Source organism: Ricinus communis, chromosome 4 (genome assembly GCF_019578655.1).
Source record: "Ricinus communis isolate WT05 ecotype wild-type chromosome 4, ASM1957865v1, whole genome shotgun sequence".
NCBI lineage: Eukaryota > Viridiplantae > Streptophyta > Magnoliopsida > Malpighiales > Euphorbiaceae > Ricinus > Ricinus communis.
In genome coordinates, this window is record NC_063259.1 from 4,966,434 (window position 1) to 4,984,348 (window position 17,915).

Here is a 17,915-nt window from a genome sequence, read left to right on the forward strand (position 1 = left end):
TTGTATCTTACAATCTCATTTTTTTCATTGCGTTTATGCACAAAAGCTCATTTTATAGCCTAATGGCTTAATATCATTAAATGTTAAAATAATGGGCCCAAAGACTTGGCATTTTTCTAATGAGTTTAATTATGCCTAAATTGCATCTTCCATTTAGGCTAGGGCTGAGCATGAATCTCAGTGATTCCTGCCCGAACCGAATAACCGTACCGAAAAATACCATAACTGAAATAACCGAAATTTTTAATAACCGAATTGAACTAATCCGAATTTTTTTCTATTACGGTACGGTAATGGTTCTTTAGTAAAAACCATACCATAACCGTACCAGAACTGATCCATCTTGTACTGATCCGGACCAAACCGTAGAACCGAATTTTTTACATATATTTATTAATAATTATTTATATTATATAAATAATACCTATTAAAAATAACTACAATATTATAAAATACTTTATACTATATAAAAAAATTATTTTATATTTATCATTTTATATAATTCAAGCAATTATTATCGAAATAAAAAAAAATACTACATATTTAAAATAACTATAATATTATAATGTACTTTATACTCTTTAGAAAAAGTATAAGTTATAGATTAATATATCATATAGTATACTGATACTAATATACATACTCTAACACTAAATTTATAATTTACTATCTACTAACTTAACCTTAATATATTTTCTTACCACATACTACAAGCATACACCTAACAATTTGAACACACCGTCTTCCTCTTTAGAATACACCGCCGCACCTCCTATTTTGCAATTCAGAAAAACATAATCCTTAAGGCAAATTTCTGGATAGAAAATCAAAAGGAAGAAGGAAGAAATTCGCTCGCGCAAACGTCTTCCTCTTTAGAACACACCGCCGCACCTCTCAATCTTCAATTCAGAAAGACAAAATCCCTAAGGTAAATTTCTAGACAGAAAATCAAAAGGAAAAAGGAAGAAATTAGCTCGCCTAAACGTCTTCCTCTTTAGCGCCATGCATAATTGCTCGCAAAAATGCAGAAGCAAGAATTGGCTCGCGTAGATGTTTTTCTCTTTAGCGCTCTCTCTTCCCATAACTATGTCGTCGTTGTTCAGTCCCAGATATTTTTCTTTTCTTTTTTGCTTTTTTATTTTTATTTTTGATAGGTAGATTGTTGGCTGCAGCTGTAAAAAATATTTTATTTTAATGATTTCCATTTATAAAATATTTTTATGCTAGCAGTAACATATATTTTAATAGTTTATATTTGAACATTGAATGAATTGTTATACTTGCAAGTGACTGAATTGCAAAACAGGTTGTTAAGAATGTGTTTGCAATTTTAATTCAGATTTTCATGCTACTTTCTTTAGGTTGGTAATCATATTTTCTCTAAATGTATTTGATTAAAGATGAGATTAAAGTTGTATTTCTTTAAATTTTTTAGAACCGAAAATAGCACCGAACCGAACTGTATTTAACCGTAAAAATTGGTACAATATGGTATGGATCCTTTTATGTTTGGTACGGTACTGGTACCTTCAATTTTAAAAGAACCGAGGTTTGGTATGGTATTGGTGATTTATAGATAACCGAATTGGACTGATCCGTGCTCAGCCCTAATTTAGGCCATCATTTCTTTATCGACATTCAATAACGGACTTATGTTCAATGTCCTCACTTTCTTTTGCAGTACCAATTGCCACTGCATATGCAAATACATGGTCGACAATAGTTTCACTTCGGTTCCATCTCTTACCTGAAGTAACATAATTGATTGATATCTTATTGTTTTCATCATCTTTAGGCACTTGAACCTTTTTTGAGATTATTTGCTTTTCTATATCTTTTATTATAGACTCTTCAGGAACATCAATTTTAGGACTACCACTTGATTTATTTTGTTCCTGTTTTTATGCTAGACCATTTTGAGTATGAACATGAGCTACTGGATGTTCAACAATTATTCCAATTGATATGCAATAATTATTAAAGGGCTTAGATGTAAATTCACCGGCATTATCAAGACGAATTATCTTAATAGCATATTTTAAAAACTGTGCTTTTAATCGAATTATTTGAGTAAGTAATCTAGCAAATGCCAGATTTCGAGATGATAATAAACATACATGTGACCATCTTATTGATGCATCTATTAACACAATAAAATATTAAATGGTACATATGGTGGATAAATTGGTCCGCAAATATCATCTTATATATGTTTCAAAAATCTAAGTGATTCATTTTGAATTTTGCTCGGTGAATGCCAATAATAAGCTTTCCTTGAGAGCAAGCTGAACATGAGAATTCATTAGATTGAAGAACTTTTTAGTTCTTCAATGGATGCCCATAAGAACTTTCAATAATTTTTCACATCATTGTTGATCCAGAATGACCTAATCGATCATGCCAAATAAGAAAAATATTTAGGTCAGTAAACTTTTGGTTTACTACCATATTTATTTCAATAGTACACATATATATGTAATATAAGCCAGAAGAGAAAGCAAGTAATTTCTCTAATACACATTTCTTTCCCATTGCGAGGGTTGTAATATAGAGATATTTCATATTTTTCACATTTTTAGTTTTAATATGATATCCATTTCGGCGCATATCTTTAAAGCTCAATAAATTTCTACAAGATTTTGAAAAGAATAATGCATTTTTAATAAAGAAATATGTACCTCAAAGTAGAATATATTTTTCAGAGCTTTCAATTATTATTTTACTACCAGATATTGTATTGACATAAGTTTCTCCCATTATTAAATGAGAAAAATATTTATTATCTCTTAATATGATGTGCGTGGTAGCACTATCTGTAAGACATAAATCTGAATTATTTGTTCTTAATTCTACTAACAATTTTGAGTAGGATCCATAATATTTTACCTTTCTATACAAAGAAAAATAAATAACACGTTAATTACTATTAGTCTTTTAAAGAATAATATATTTAATTTTTCAGGAACATAAAATATTAATTTCTTAATAAATTGGATACTAGATTTCAAGATACTTAGTTCTTTGAGAACTTATGGTCAAAATTCTTCAAGAATTTATGCTTTAGTTATTTATTTCTTTATAATATTAGTCTTTAGGAATTAGAATTTATAATGCAAGTCTTTCAGGAACTAAAATTTATGATAAAAGTACTTCAAGAATTAAAATTTATAATACAAGTTCTTTAGGAACTAAAATTTATAATATAAGTTTTTCAAACATTATATATCATTAGTTCTTCAGGAACTAAAATTTATAATATAAGTTCTTCAAATACTACATATCATCAGTTCTTCGGAAACTAAAACTTATAATACAAGTTCTTTAATAAACTAAAATTTATAATATAAAGTTCTTCAAGAATTAAAATTTGCAATGCAAATTCTTCAGGAATAAAAATTTATAATAAAAGTTCTTTAGAAACTATATATATAACACTAGTTTTTCAGGAACTAGAAATTAATTAATATTGACTAATATCAAATAATATATCTATAATAAATTAATTAAAATAAGATAGAAAAAGAATAAAACTATGATCCTATAAAGAAAGCAGATAAAATTATTATTGCAATATAAGCTAGTATTTAACTAAAACAAAAGAATTTAGTAGAAATTCAAAAGCCACAAAACCAAAATAAAGAAATATGTGTTATATACTATTAGGACAACCAAAATGGGTCCTTGTGAATTCAATAATGAATTCAATGAAGATAGAGTATAGCTTCATGCAATTTTCTTTTTAAATATAAAAAGAAAAAAATAACTATACCTTGAATCTTATTTTAAACAATTATGTTGATAACGTATTATGAAATAAAAAATAAAAAGAAAAATAAAGAGTATTATAAAATAAAGATCAAGAATAAAATAAATAAAGAGAGAAAAGAGAGTAATTATATATATATATATATATATATATATATATATATATATATATGTTTGTGTGTGTGTGTTTATATGTTTATTTATTTCATTTTATTTTATTGTAATATCTATTTATAAGTGTAAAAGATTACAAAGATAAAATTCTATTTATATGAAAAAAATCTATCCATAGATATAATGATAAACATTTAATATAATCCAAATATTATCATAACATTTTAATATTTTTTTCCTTATCTAGCTATCATTTGTCTTTAAAAGATATGGCTGGATAAGGACCGCATAATAATATGAAAATATAGGATGTAAACATTCTATAATAATAATAATAACACAATAACTATAAAAATATCAAATTTGAAGGCCCCACTTTAACTATAAAGACTGTAATAAATAGATAGGAATTCAGCAAGATATATATTTAATGCTAATAAACTATACTATCCATTAGGTTAGCAGTTGAATTAGTAATATAAAATAAAAATGATTTTTAGTCACCTTATATGTATATATCATAATAAAAATAAAGAATATAAATTTTTATATTTTAAAATCAAATAATATATATATATTATTTATTTAAATTTAATAAAAAAATGAAGTTATTTTATTTGAAACATTATTAATTCAATTTACTTAAATTTTATAAATAAAGATAATTGACAATTTGTTGAACTCTTTTATAATTTTATTTTTACTATACCAAATTTTATTAGTTGTAAAAAATAATTAGTTTTGTGAAATACAATAATTTATGAAAATATATTAAATTTTTTATAACTGTTGAAATATATTTTTAAATTACGAAAAATAATAAATTTTTTTATTTGTTTACAAATTACACTAATTTTTCATAAGTGTTACTGGTTCCAAAAAAAATGAATAATATCATAAAAAAAAGATTATTTTTGCGAATTTAATGATTTATGAAGATATTAGTAGATTTATGAAAAATACTAAAATTTGTTGTAATTGCAAATTATATTGCTAAATTACGAAAGTCGATAATTCTCTTCATATTTTTGCAAATTATACTAATTTTTAATAAATATTATTAGTTGTGAAAAATAATTATTTTATGAAATTTAATGATTTATAAAAATTTGATTAATTTATCAAAAATATTAAAAAAATTTGTGATCACAAAATATTTTACTAAATTATAAAAAATGAAGGTCTTCTTTATATTTTTATGCAAATTATTCTAACTTTTTATAAGTGTTACTATTTGTGAAAAAGAAATAATATTACGAGAAAAATATTACAAAAAACTATTACTTTAGTAAAATTTAATGATTTAAAAAAATGACAAATTCACAAAAAAATTCAATTGTTAAATTTATTGCAATTAAGAAAAATATAATAATTTTTTATATTTTTTATAAATTATGCTAATTTTTTATAAGTGTTATTAATTATGAAAAAATAAAAAATATTATAAAAAGATAATTATTTTTATAAAATTTAATAATTATAAAAAATTAAATTTATAAGGAACTAAATATTTTTATAATCCCAAATTTTATTACTAAATTATGAAAAATGATGATTCTTTTCATATTTTTTACAAATTATACTAATATTTTCAAAACTTTTAAAGATACTATATTATATTAGTTTAATAAATTTTATTTTAATTAATATATAATTACTGATAATTATATATATAATTATATAAATAAAAATTAGTTATAATTCTATGGGTGGATTAAAATAAAATAATATATATATATATAAAAACAAGATTGTAACTTGCTTTTTCTTTCTTCACAAGAAATTTTTCTATGATTTTAAGTTATTTATTTAAATTATTAAAAATAATAATTGTATGAGTATTAAAAAAGTGCATTAGCTATTCTAGAAAGATGTATATTAATTCGTATTAAAAGTGTTACAATTTTATATTTAATCTAATTTTATACTTAACCATTTAATTTCTTTAAATTATTTTTCTCACCCTATCATCATAAGAATTATTCTAAAATTTTTAATTCACTTTTTAGAATTATAAATTAATATAATTTTTATAAAAAATTCTATAATTTGTTTCTCATTTATTTAATTACTACTAATTCTTTTTCTTACTCCCTTTCATAAAAAATATACTAAAATTTTTAAAATATTTTTTAATTTAATTTTATATATTTTTTTCAATTTCATAAAAATACTCTCATTTCATATTTTAATATAAAGATTTACATATGTATCTAAATAACTTATGAATAATAAATCACTACATCGATGTTAATGTCTAATTCAAATAAATTTTTTTATGGCTAAATACATAAATCGATTCTTGAATTTATTATGTGCAATTGGCCCTCTGAACTCAATTTTGATTCAATTGAACTTTTTAACTTTATGGGTTGTTACTTTTAACCCTTCCACTAATAGTAGTAATAAAGAATTAATATTCTCACTAACGACGTTACTTATAATAGACCAAATACATAATTAAATTATTGAGTTTGTCTTATTTTTGTAATTGACTCTTAAACTCAACTTTGACTCAATTACGCATATGAACTTCACATGTCGTTATATTTAAATCCTTCACAAACGGAAGTTAATCACTTTGTATTAATGATATTATTGATTTTACACATGTTTGCATGCTTGACCTTGAGTTATTTTAGAGCAGTTTATGTGTTTTTGTATTAGAATCACCCTATTTTACTTTCCTTTGTGTCTCAAGTATTTTTCTAGGCACATCATCCAAGTTAGAAAGAAATCGGATCAGAATCGAGAAGAAATAGATAAATCGGGCGAGTTAGATTGTTCAAACACGCCCTAGTCACACGCCCGTGCTGAGGAACACGGTTAGGGTCAGGTGTGCTTAAATGCCTTACTTAGAGCGAAAAGAAGCGATTTACAACACGGTTTCCGAGACTAACACGACCTATGAGCATGGTCATGCTGAAGAGCACGGGGAGAATCCAAGCCATGCTGAAGAAGGCCGAAAGTACACTTTTGGCTCAACACGGCATGGATCCAGGCCGTGTTGAGTCCCGAGACCTAAATTAAAAGAAAAGAAAAAGAAAGAGAAAAGAGAGAGTCGCATACAAAGAAAAAAAGAGTAGAACTCTAAAGTATCCAAGACAGACTCTAGAGCTAACTTCCAGATTATCAAGAAGAGAAAAACGGAGACGAATTCCGCTTCAACATCATCAAGATAGCTGCTCATTGAGGATTGGGTCGAAGATTCAAGGGAAAGAAGAAAGAGATCTGAGCTGTAGAGTGTTGATACAGAGTTATTTAAGAGAGGATAGCATCTCACAATTTGAGAAAATAGTATTCATGTTTTTTTCGATTCTTATCTACTTTGTATTCAATTCCTGTTTTAGTTTAATCATGAACATGTGAGACTAATTCTAGCAAACCCATTTGGGGGCGGTCTTTAGCCATGTTAGGCTTACTTTGCGCTTAAATAATTGGATTATTGATTTAAGATTGTAGTTATCATTCAAGTATAATAAATTTCTTGTTTCTCCTTCAATGTTGAATCAATTTAAGAACTCCTTTGTAATTAAAAAATTCAATTGAGTTTGAACAACTGCTTGTGCGATTAGGTGATTTGCATCATAGAGATAGGTGTAATAGCTTACTGGAATACGAATTAGGCACTCTTATTAGCAGTAATTCTAAAATCAATTGTTATGAAGAGATTACAGCTTTTGATCTTTAGGATTAAGGATTGGTTAACTCGAGAAAGAGACCAATTCATTCAAGAAATTATCCACAAACCACAATTCTTAATCAGTCAATTCATAATTTGTTGTTTGTAAGCCAGCTAGCTAAAATGATCCCTAATTGGGTTAACTCATTTTATTGTCTTTCTTCAACTCTTATTTTATTTGTTAAAATTCAGCTTTCAATTGCATTCTTGATTATCTTTAGTTAATAAGTTTCACTACTTTTTTTATCGGTTAGATAATAGGAATAACGTAGTAGTAGTAGTTTCTCAGTTTCCACGATATTGATACTTGTCATAACTAGATTACATTCGATAGATGCACTTGTCTATAGATTGCTAGTCTTGTTTAGCACGCATCAATTAACCTCTTGTGAAAAGTGTGTTTCATTAATTTTAATATATTATTTATTAATTTATTAAATAAAATAAAAAATATAATTTCCAAAGAACTAAAATAAACCTTTGTAATCCTTCAACTTTTCTATCATCAAATTTTTATTTTCATTCTCACAAGCTATGCCCACACCAGTAATTATAATAATAAAATATTTAATAAATATTAAAAAACGATAAATTTTATTTGAAAACTAAAACTAATTGTTTTACTTTCTTTATTTTATTTACTTATTTTATATTTTAAATATATTATTATTTTATTCAAACTTACATATTTTTTAGATGACATAAAACACATGCTCTTAATGTTCGTGGTAGAAGGATTTAAAAATAATAATCAATAAATTTGAAAAGTTCAATTGAATCAAAGTTGAGTTCAAGGGCCAATTGCAAGAATGAAACAAATTCAGGAGGTCATTTATGTATTTAGCCGTTATTTTATATTTTAAATATATTATTATTTCATTCAAACTTTCACGTTGTTAGATGGTATAAAATATGCGTGTATAATGTCCGTGATTGAAGGGTTTAAAACTAATAACCCATAAAATTAAGAAATCCAATTGAATTAAAATTGAAATCGTAGAACTAATTGTAAAAGCAAGACAAGTTCAGAGGCTTATTTATATATTTAGCCATATTTTATTCATATAAAATGATTTCTACCTAAAGAACCGGCATTAGACTATTTTATTACCGTAATTAATTTATTAATGACTATTTTTTATTCATATATTTTATTTTCATCTTCAAATATAATTAAAATACAATTAAGTGAGAAAGTTTAAAGAAATTATTTTTAAAATTGTATTACAAAATTTATAATTTCAAATAATGCAACTTTTATTTTATGATTTATTTTATAATTATTTATTTATTTTGATTAAAATTTCAATATCTTTTATATATTTAAAAGATTAATTTTACATTTTATATAAATTTATATTTATATTTAAATAGTTTATTTTTAATAATACTGTAAAAGTTAAATTAATTTTACTTTATATAAGGCGGCTATTGGACCAGTGGATATCCAAAGTACTTTTCGTTGCGTATGTTTCAATTGATTTGGCAATTGAAATTTCCATGACACGTGTGCATTGAACAGTTTGACATGCTAATTGCCATGGACCACTGTAAAGTCTTACAGTGACGATTGCACCTGACGTAATTGCTCCTTATTTCCGTTCCATGTTTCTCGTGATCTGTTGTCATTTTATCAAAGTTTCTAATTTACGGCGTAGTGGGAACGACTTTAACCAAACAATTTAGATTTTAAAATTCGGAAAGGACAGTTTCCTATCGAGATATTTCTTTTTATAATAATAATAATAACAGTCATATTTTACTCAAGAAAAGTTTACAAGAATATATTTTTCTGAAACATATATTTATAGAAGTATACTCAACTCAAATATCTTAAAATAAAAATTAATTATATTAAAATTTTTAAAAAAACATACATCAACTAAAATTAATTAAAGATTAGTAAAATAAACCGATTATAAAAAATATTAAACAAATAAAAAATACGATATAAAATTAAGTTTATAGATTAAATAATAAAAAATAGAGATAAATACAACACAGTATCTTATAATTTTACAATTCAACTATTTTTATTCCAATTAGTATTATTATCATGTTGTCCGTATGTGATAATATGAGTTTGAAACTTAACAACTCTTAATTTTATTATTTAATTGTTAAGTTGCGGTTTACCGGTCAAGACAATGATATTTCACGTTATTAAACTTTAAATTTATATTATCAAATACAAAAAATAAATTATAATAGCTGATCAGAGTGTAGATAACTAAGTCATTGTCAATTTATATTTTTTAATAATAAAATATTTTTTTTGTCATGACTTTTAACCACATGCCTTTTCTTTTGTCTAAAAATAAAATCATAATATTAAAAGTTGTCAAATAGTGAAACTACAATATACGTTTTGTACTTATCCTAAAAGAATAATCAAACATCAAAAATATAAATCATACTCTCTTAATATCAACTAAACGTCAATAATTAATATATAATATTATTGAATAGTTTTTTTTTATAAATATAGTTAGTATTAAACTATAATAATAATTTGTATAATTAATTTAATTAGATTTATTTTATCAAATTAAGTAGTAAATATATTAAATTATATTTGAAATATAAATTAACTCAATGAAGACAATATGATATTTAGGGGTTATTATGCAAAAACAATTTTTAGTAATTTTATAATTATTGAGTTAGTAGGGGTAGTTCGGTAATTTTGACATTAAAAGTAAGGCTAAAAAAAGTAAGTTTATATTTTTTAATAATTTCAGTTTAATCCAAATTTATATAATTATGGACTTGAATAAAATGAAAATAGATAGATGGAGGGTTTTAAGGAAATTGCCAGGGATAGTTAAATGAAAAAAAAGAAAAGAAAAAGAAAAGATAGAAGAGAGAGAAGCTCAAGCATTTCCACTTTCTTTCTGTTTCTCATATGCACTGTTAATTTCGATTTACTTTGCAAGGTGGTAATGAAGAACGGCATAAGCAATCAGTCCCAACAAATGCACTAGCAGAAAATTTTGTTGCCGGAATCTGTCTACAAAGATGATTATAAATTAAATTTAAGTTTTTTAATCCAGTAACATTCTTCGGTACTTTTTCATACACCAAATTCCTTACAAATTCAACTTCTTTAATGTATTAAGAATCCTCAACTTACCCATATCAAACTTCAACTTTCTTTTATGCCAAAACCCAACCAAAAGAAATCTGTCTTGTTTAGTAACCAAATTGGACTATCTGAAATTTCCTTCTTAAATAGTTCACCAATATAGTCATGGAAATAAATATCTTTTGGCTTCCGGTCATTTAAGTTCATCTTGATCCCACATTTTGCTAACTTGAGAAAGTAAGTGATAGAAGAAAAAGAAACCCAATTGGATATTTATTTAAGATGGAACAGATTAAAAAATTATTACAAGAAGTGGATTTGTAAGAAAATTGAGAGAAAAATGAAGATTTTGTTAGATTACCAAAACTTTTTGGCACTCTTTCTGTCAATTTGTTCCATGAAAGACTTAAAAGAAAAAGGAGTAGTGTCTAAAACACCAAATTTGGCGCGTCTCTTATCTCGTAATAAGGTTCTATCATATCTCTTCTTATTGCTTTTAGTTTTTTCTCCCTCTTTATTCTCGGTGACTTTGCTATTTTTTGTTTTCTATTCTCTTTGTTTTCTCTTTTTTCTTAGATCTTTTGTTCAATTTGCACATTATGTGAATCCAAATTCAAAGTTTAAAGAGATCCAAGATCCATTAATAGTATTAGAAGGCCCAATCACAAGGTCCAAATATGGTTTGTCGAAGCTTTTTGGATTTAGACCTTGTGATTGAGCATTCTTGTACTATTAATGGATTTTGGATATCTTTAAGCTTTGAACTTGGATTCACACCAGCACCTCTTGTTGTTTGTTATAAAATATTTCAAGAACATTTTAGACCGTTGAAATTCATAAATATGTTAAATATATGTCTAATATTTTAAAAAGCTTTTTATCTCATACTTTTAAAATGAAATTTTTTACTTTAGTTTATAAATAAATATTATCTTTTTAGAATTGTAAAGAGCCTTCTGAATGTTGGGTTTACGTGCATAATATCACGGGCTTGGTCTTTCTACCAACGAATCGTGCGACATTAGCTACTTTTTTCACGCATACAAGTAAGCTAGTCAGCCTTATTCTTCAAATGCTAGGCAAAATACTAGTTAAGATAACAAGAAGAACAATAGAAAACTTAAGAAAGCTTGGAGAGCTTTTAGAGAGAGAAATTGCTTGTTCTTCTACCGAACGTTTGCTTGTTTAAGCTTGATGATTACAAATGAAATCTCTAAGCTATACATAGGCCTCCACCTCTTCAATGGACAGTGATGATACATTTGATCTAATGGCTAAAATTAAGTATCTAGAATGTTCTACACAATTCCATACGTATCTATTTATTCTACATGCTTCCAGATGATTCTAGAATATTCTAGAAGATTCCAGAATGCTCCCTTGCTTTCTAGCGAATTCTGGAGGCCTCTTGGACCTTTGAACCTTCGGGCGAAAAGGGAAAATTTGCGGACTGTGGCAATAAGGATTGGACCAAAAGGCTAATTCAAATTTAAATTTATTCTCTCCTGTATGAAATGTGATTCAGCTTAATCCAAGTCAATTTTAAATACCTTTTTATTTATTTATATTTACTTTATTTTAAAATATTTATTTCTTGACTTAATATTTTACAACAACACAGTCACTTATGCCGCCACTTTTTCAGGTCTCAAGCACCATTAAAACTCACTTAACCTAATAAATGTTGATTATTTTAGCAAAATTAAGCTGGTTGTAAAGAATTAAAAGAAGCGTAATCTTGCCGTTAGATCTAAAGAAAAGTAAGATTGCATCTTTCTTCTAGATCTTGCTTCTGCATCCATAAAAGAGAGAAAAAGAGAAAGCATTAGAAATGGAAAGGGAAAGAAGAAAACGTAAAAATGTAAAGACAAAATGTAAAAATGTAATTTTTTTAATTATTTCTGAAAAGGGTGTATGGAGTGTAAATTTCTTTTCAAGAAATTTTATGGCACAGTATTTTGAAATTTTATTTTTATGCCTTCTATTTCATATTTTCTTATGAATTTTTGGCCTTCTATTTCATATTTTCTTATGAATTTTTTGTAATTTTTATTTATATAATTTTTATTTTTTTAAAATTCTATCAGAAAAAATATATTAAAGTATATCTAAAAATTACCGAAAGGATATTATTTTAACTTGTATTATTATTAATCCAACTAAATGAGATAGATTTATCAATTTTATTTTTATATTTTTATGTTTGGTATTTATGAATTGAATAGCAATTAGTGTGGTTTAATGAAATGAAGACGTGTGTTTCAAAAAATATACTATAATATCTAAAAAACTATCAAAATGCAGTTATAAATATAAAAAGATATAATTAAAATAAAATTAAAAAAATTATTTAAAGGTGCTAATAAGATAATAGTTTTATGTTTATTATAACTTTTTAAATTTTTATAAAAATGAAAAAGTGAATAGGAATGAATGACGAAAATGATGCTATTATAATTTTATTAAAAAAATAATACCAATAAAATATCAACAGCGCACTTCTAAAAACAAAAATCATATAAATAAAACTTTTCATATCTCAAGTCGTGAAAAGAATTTAGACTGTAAGACAAAATTTAGCAACCCATTTCCTATATGTTTGTAAGAAACCTTATTTTTTCCAAAATTATTTTGGTCCTATTTCTTTTAACTTCACAGAACCCAGTGTAGGTGGCTCCTAACTCACTAGGCAGCCTCGCCTGTTTTCATCCTAAAGAGAAGTCTCTAGACTCATGGCTTCAGTAATGCTTTTACAGTGGTTTAAAATTCGCTGAATAACTGGCTCAGTCAAGCACGACTTGGAGCTAAAAACAATATGATTACGCTAACTCCAAATTTCCAATATCGAGACGCCAAACAACAAATTTCAATCAATACCATCAATAGCACTCCATTTGGAATGGCTAAGATTTGCATTAACCTAGATCTATATATTTAAGTTGAAGAAAGTAGTCCAGTACTCGCATTTGACTAAACGTTACCAAATACACTTAGCAAACAGACAATCTCTTACAGCATGATTTGTGTCTTCATCACTCGACTTGCATCTGCCATACATTGTTGAGGGGATGATCGAATGTCTAGCACACAAACTTGCTGAAGCAAGACGCTGATGAGCAACCAACCATAGAGTAGATTGAATCCTTTGAAGACCTCTCCATTTGTAGATCCTTGACCAGACATTAACACCAGCAAAATCACAATCACCAACAATGAACTCAAAGGCTAATTTGCTAGTAATTTGGCCACTCTTGGAGAAATTCCAAATTAGAGTGTCTAGACCAAGATCCCATATTGGAGGATAAATTCCTGAAATCTTAAGGCAAGCCGCTTTAGGAATTCAATCTTGAAACATATCCTAATACTAAGAAACACCATTAGAAAAATGATTAGCAATAAGGTGGTGAAGACACCGAAATTTCTTAGGTGGCAATGTCCATAAAAGGTCCAGTTCCTTCAATCCAATTATCTTTCTAAAAGAGCGCTCTATTCCCATTCCCTAAACTCCATGAGGATCCCACTATAATCTATTGCCAGATGGAACAAATGCCTCACTAAGTAGAAGACATTTGGATTTCGCTTCCAAAAATCTATCCAGAGGCTGCCCTTTAAGATACTTACCATGGAGACGTTTAACCCAAAGTGCATCCCCTCGAGTTAACACATCCCAAGCCAATTTCATCAATAAAGCTTCATTAAAATTATGAGCCTTCTTCAAACTAAGGCCCTTGTCCTTTTTAGAGGAACACAATTCATCCCAATTAATCAGATGAATCTTATTTTTACTGTTGCTACTACCTCAGACAAAATTTCGAATATGTTGGTCAGTATTAAGACAGGTAGAGAGAGGAAATCTTACGGTTTACGTTGTGAAAGTTGGAATCCCCTGAAGTTATCCTGCCTGCCAAAGAGAGATGATCAGCTTTCCGACCACTAAGCTTCAGCTTGATCTTCTCAGAAATGCTCTTGAAAGTATTCTTAGTGATACGGTCATGAATCAACATCATGCCTAAGTACTTGCCCAGGTTGTTAGTTTGCGAGAAGCCAAAGCATCTTCTAATCTCCTGTTTCAGGCTGCTAGCCATATTGCGACAGAAAAAAAATATGAGTCTTTGTTGTGCTGACTTTCCGACCAATTGAATAACTTGCATCTGCTCCACGAAGGCCTCAACAAATAAAAGAAGGTCGTCAGTAAAAAATAAATGTGAGTCCGGGACAACTGTTATCTAATCGAATAGGACGAAATTGATTGTTGTTAAATGTAATTTGAATACAATGAGATAGATGCTCGATGCATAGCATAAAAACATATGGTGATAAAGAATCGCCCTAGCGGACAACACGGGAAGGCTTAAACACATGTTCTTTCACCAATCCAGAGCACACTCATAGAGGCTGAAATAATACAAGTCATAATTCTTTCAATAAAATAAGGGGAAATCTAACATCTTGCAAAGTATCATTGATGAACTCCCACCACAATCTGCCGTATGCTTTCTTGAGGCCAACTTTAATGGCCATCCAACCCACTTTACCTTTTTTTAGCTTCATGGAATGCACTACCTCTTGAGCCATAATAATATATGTGATGTTTCTGTTCGTGCTCATGAGAGAGAGACACCGAGTAGTAATCAGCTTCATGATGGCTTTATAGGCCACATTACACAAGCTTATTGGTCTCATTTGGGAAAGATGCTCAGGGCGCTTCTGCTTGGGAATTAGGACAATCAAGGTGTGATTTAACCTCTCAAGCATAACATGGGAAACAAAAAACTTATAAACCATATCAAATAAATATTTCTTACCATCTCCCATTAGCTTAAAAAAAAATTCGGTTGCAGCCCGTCGTGCTTGGGAGCTTTATATGCACTGTGGACAGCAATTTTGGACGCACACTCAAATATCTCTAGCTAATATGGTACTGTAAGGCTTTTCAACATAATTGGGAACACGCTAGCTAGTCATAGAGACTAGTATAAAAAAAGGGAGTCGCCATTGAATAATTCTTTAAGACATTTTTATTAATTGAGTGACATACTAGATTTCATAAGGAAGTTTCGCCACATCCAGAGCAGGATCCAAAAGCCAACTTTCTTATTTATGTATTCCACTTTCAATTTTATTAATTAATAGCCCATTCCCTATTAATATAGTATAGAAATATTCTACACACTAAGCAATACAACATGTGAGGTCCACCAAACTCAAATATCTCTAGCTAATATGGTATTGTAAGGCTTTTCAACATAATTGGGAACACGCTAGCTAGTCATAGAGACTAGTATAAAAAAAGAGAGTCGCCATTGAATAATTCTCTAAGACATTTTTACTAATTGAGTGACATACTAGATTCCATAAGGAAGCTTCGCCACATCCAGAGCAGGATCCAAAAGCCAACTTTCTTATTTGTGTATTCCTACTTTCAATTTTATTAATTAATAGCCCATTCCCTATTAATACAGTATAGAAATATTCTACACACTAAGCAATACAACATGTGAGGTCCGCCCAAATCTAGCTTATTTTAGATTTAGACGAATTCTCTATTTACGTGATTAGCCTAAATTAACTATTCAATTATGTACAAAGAGGCCTGCCTAATCTAGTCCAATTATAAATTATACTTAAGTTACCAAGTACCTATTCTAAATGGGCTACATTTACATGCCAAGGCCTGATTCAAATTTTCTAGTCTAAGTTGGTTAGTTTATTAATTAAACATAGCAAAGCCTATCGAAGTCTAAATAAATTTTATAATTTAAGCCCATTTTACCATCTTTTAAATCTAATAGGCTACAATTTATATGCTAAAGGCTAATCACAAGCCCTAACTCTAGATGCCCATTTCTTAGTTATCAATTGCATAGGAGGCATTTGATTAAATTACAAGAAAATAAAGAAAAATAAGGGAAACAGTAAAAACTAAGCTATTATAACTCTAATTAATTAGAAATAACTGAATATATGTAAAAATAGCAAAAAAAGTGAAAATCCTCAAAATCATAAAAAACGGGCGACTAATCAGACGAATAGCCGATTGGCCACGTCATAGAGCCAATTGGCTACGTCATAAAACTGACCGACTCTACGTACAACCGATTGACTATTCATAGAGCCGATCGACTCTAGAGGTTCTCCTAGGCCAGTCTTAACAATTTGATGCTTCCGACTCCCATGCATAAAAAGACACAAAAAGTGATTAATACACGTACAAAACACAAAAAAAAAAACATATAATTAAACTTCTTTTAAGGCAAGAAGATACAGATTAACTAAAAGTAAACTTACAGTAGATAAAACTTCCTAAGCATGGCAATTTCCTGAAGAATATAGACATTAAGCTACTCATGCGAATCTAATAAAATCTAAATCTAACCATGCCAATACATATGGATTATCATCAAAGAAAAATAAACTTAGCATGTTGATCTATTCATATAATTATCATATTCAAAATCCAAGAACAAAGAAATTATCAAATTCAAAATCCAAAAATATAAACATGATGGAAAACACACAAAATTATAAAAACCCTAAATGTAGGCATATAAAACATGTGAAATAATTATTAAAGAGAAATCATTAAAAACCCTATCATGTTACTAATTCATAAAATTAACCTAACATGCAGCTAATCATAGAGAAAAAAAAAAGAGAAGGAAGATGATAATATTTTGAAACCCTTAAGTTGACACTGTATTATGCAGATCCTCAAGTATCAAGAGGAGATGAGGAGGTTGAATAAGGATTGGATAGGAATCCTAAGTGTCTTTGGCTGTGTTATATTTTTGGAAATATAAGTATGTTGCCTCAAAAACTTACTGCCATTCTCTTTATTGATGATTGCCTCCTTCCCTAGCCTAGGGCTTTCTTTTCTATTTGTATAAGGAAGAAGGAAAATCTAAATGCCAGGATAATCATCCCTTTAATTATTGATAATTCTAAAAGAATTATCAATGATTAAAAGGGACTTATTAAAATTCTTTTAATTGATAAATGTAGGTTTTTAAGGTAAATGAGATAATTATAGATAAATATCCATTTAATTATAAAAAATATTTGAAAGCTAGATAATTATCAATAAATCCTTTTAGAAAGTTTATTTTAGTAATTATCGACATTCAAAATCAGGAAACATCGAAAAGACGAATCAAAAAGCCGAGTTTTGGACCAATTAAACTGTATAGAGTCAGCCGGCTCTACACAGAGCTGATTGGCTCTTGGTACAACTGATCAGCTGTACGCATAGCCAATTGGCTTTATGCTGGA

General features: G+C 27.6%; 1 protein-coding gene across 1 annotated transcript; it reads right to left on the minus strand.

Annotated features, from left to right (window-relative positions):
* Positions 1-13,475: 13,475 nt before the first annotated feature.
* Positions 13,476-15,351, minus strand: LOC112536134. The gene is made up of 2 exons (XM_025158723.2): positions 14,506-15,351; positions 13,476-13,955 (listed from the first exon to the last, which is right to left on the minus strand). Exons 1-2 carry the CDS (start codon positions 14,795-14,797, stop codon positions 13,624-13,626), a joined length of 624 nt encoding a protein of 207 aa, XP_025014491.2. The 5' UTR covers positions 14,798-15,351; the 3' UTR covers positions 13,476-13,623.
* Between the last annotated feature and the right edge of the window lie 2,564 nt (positions 15,352-17,915).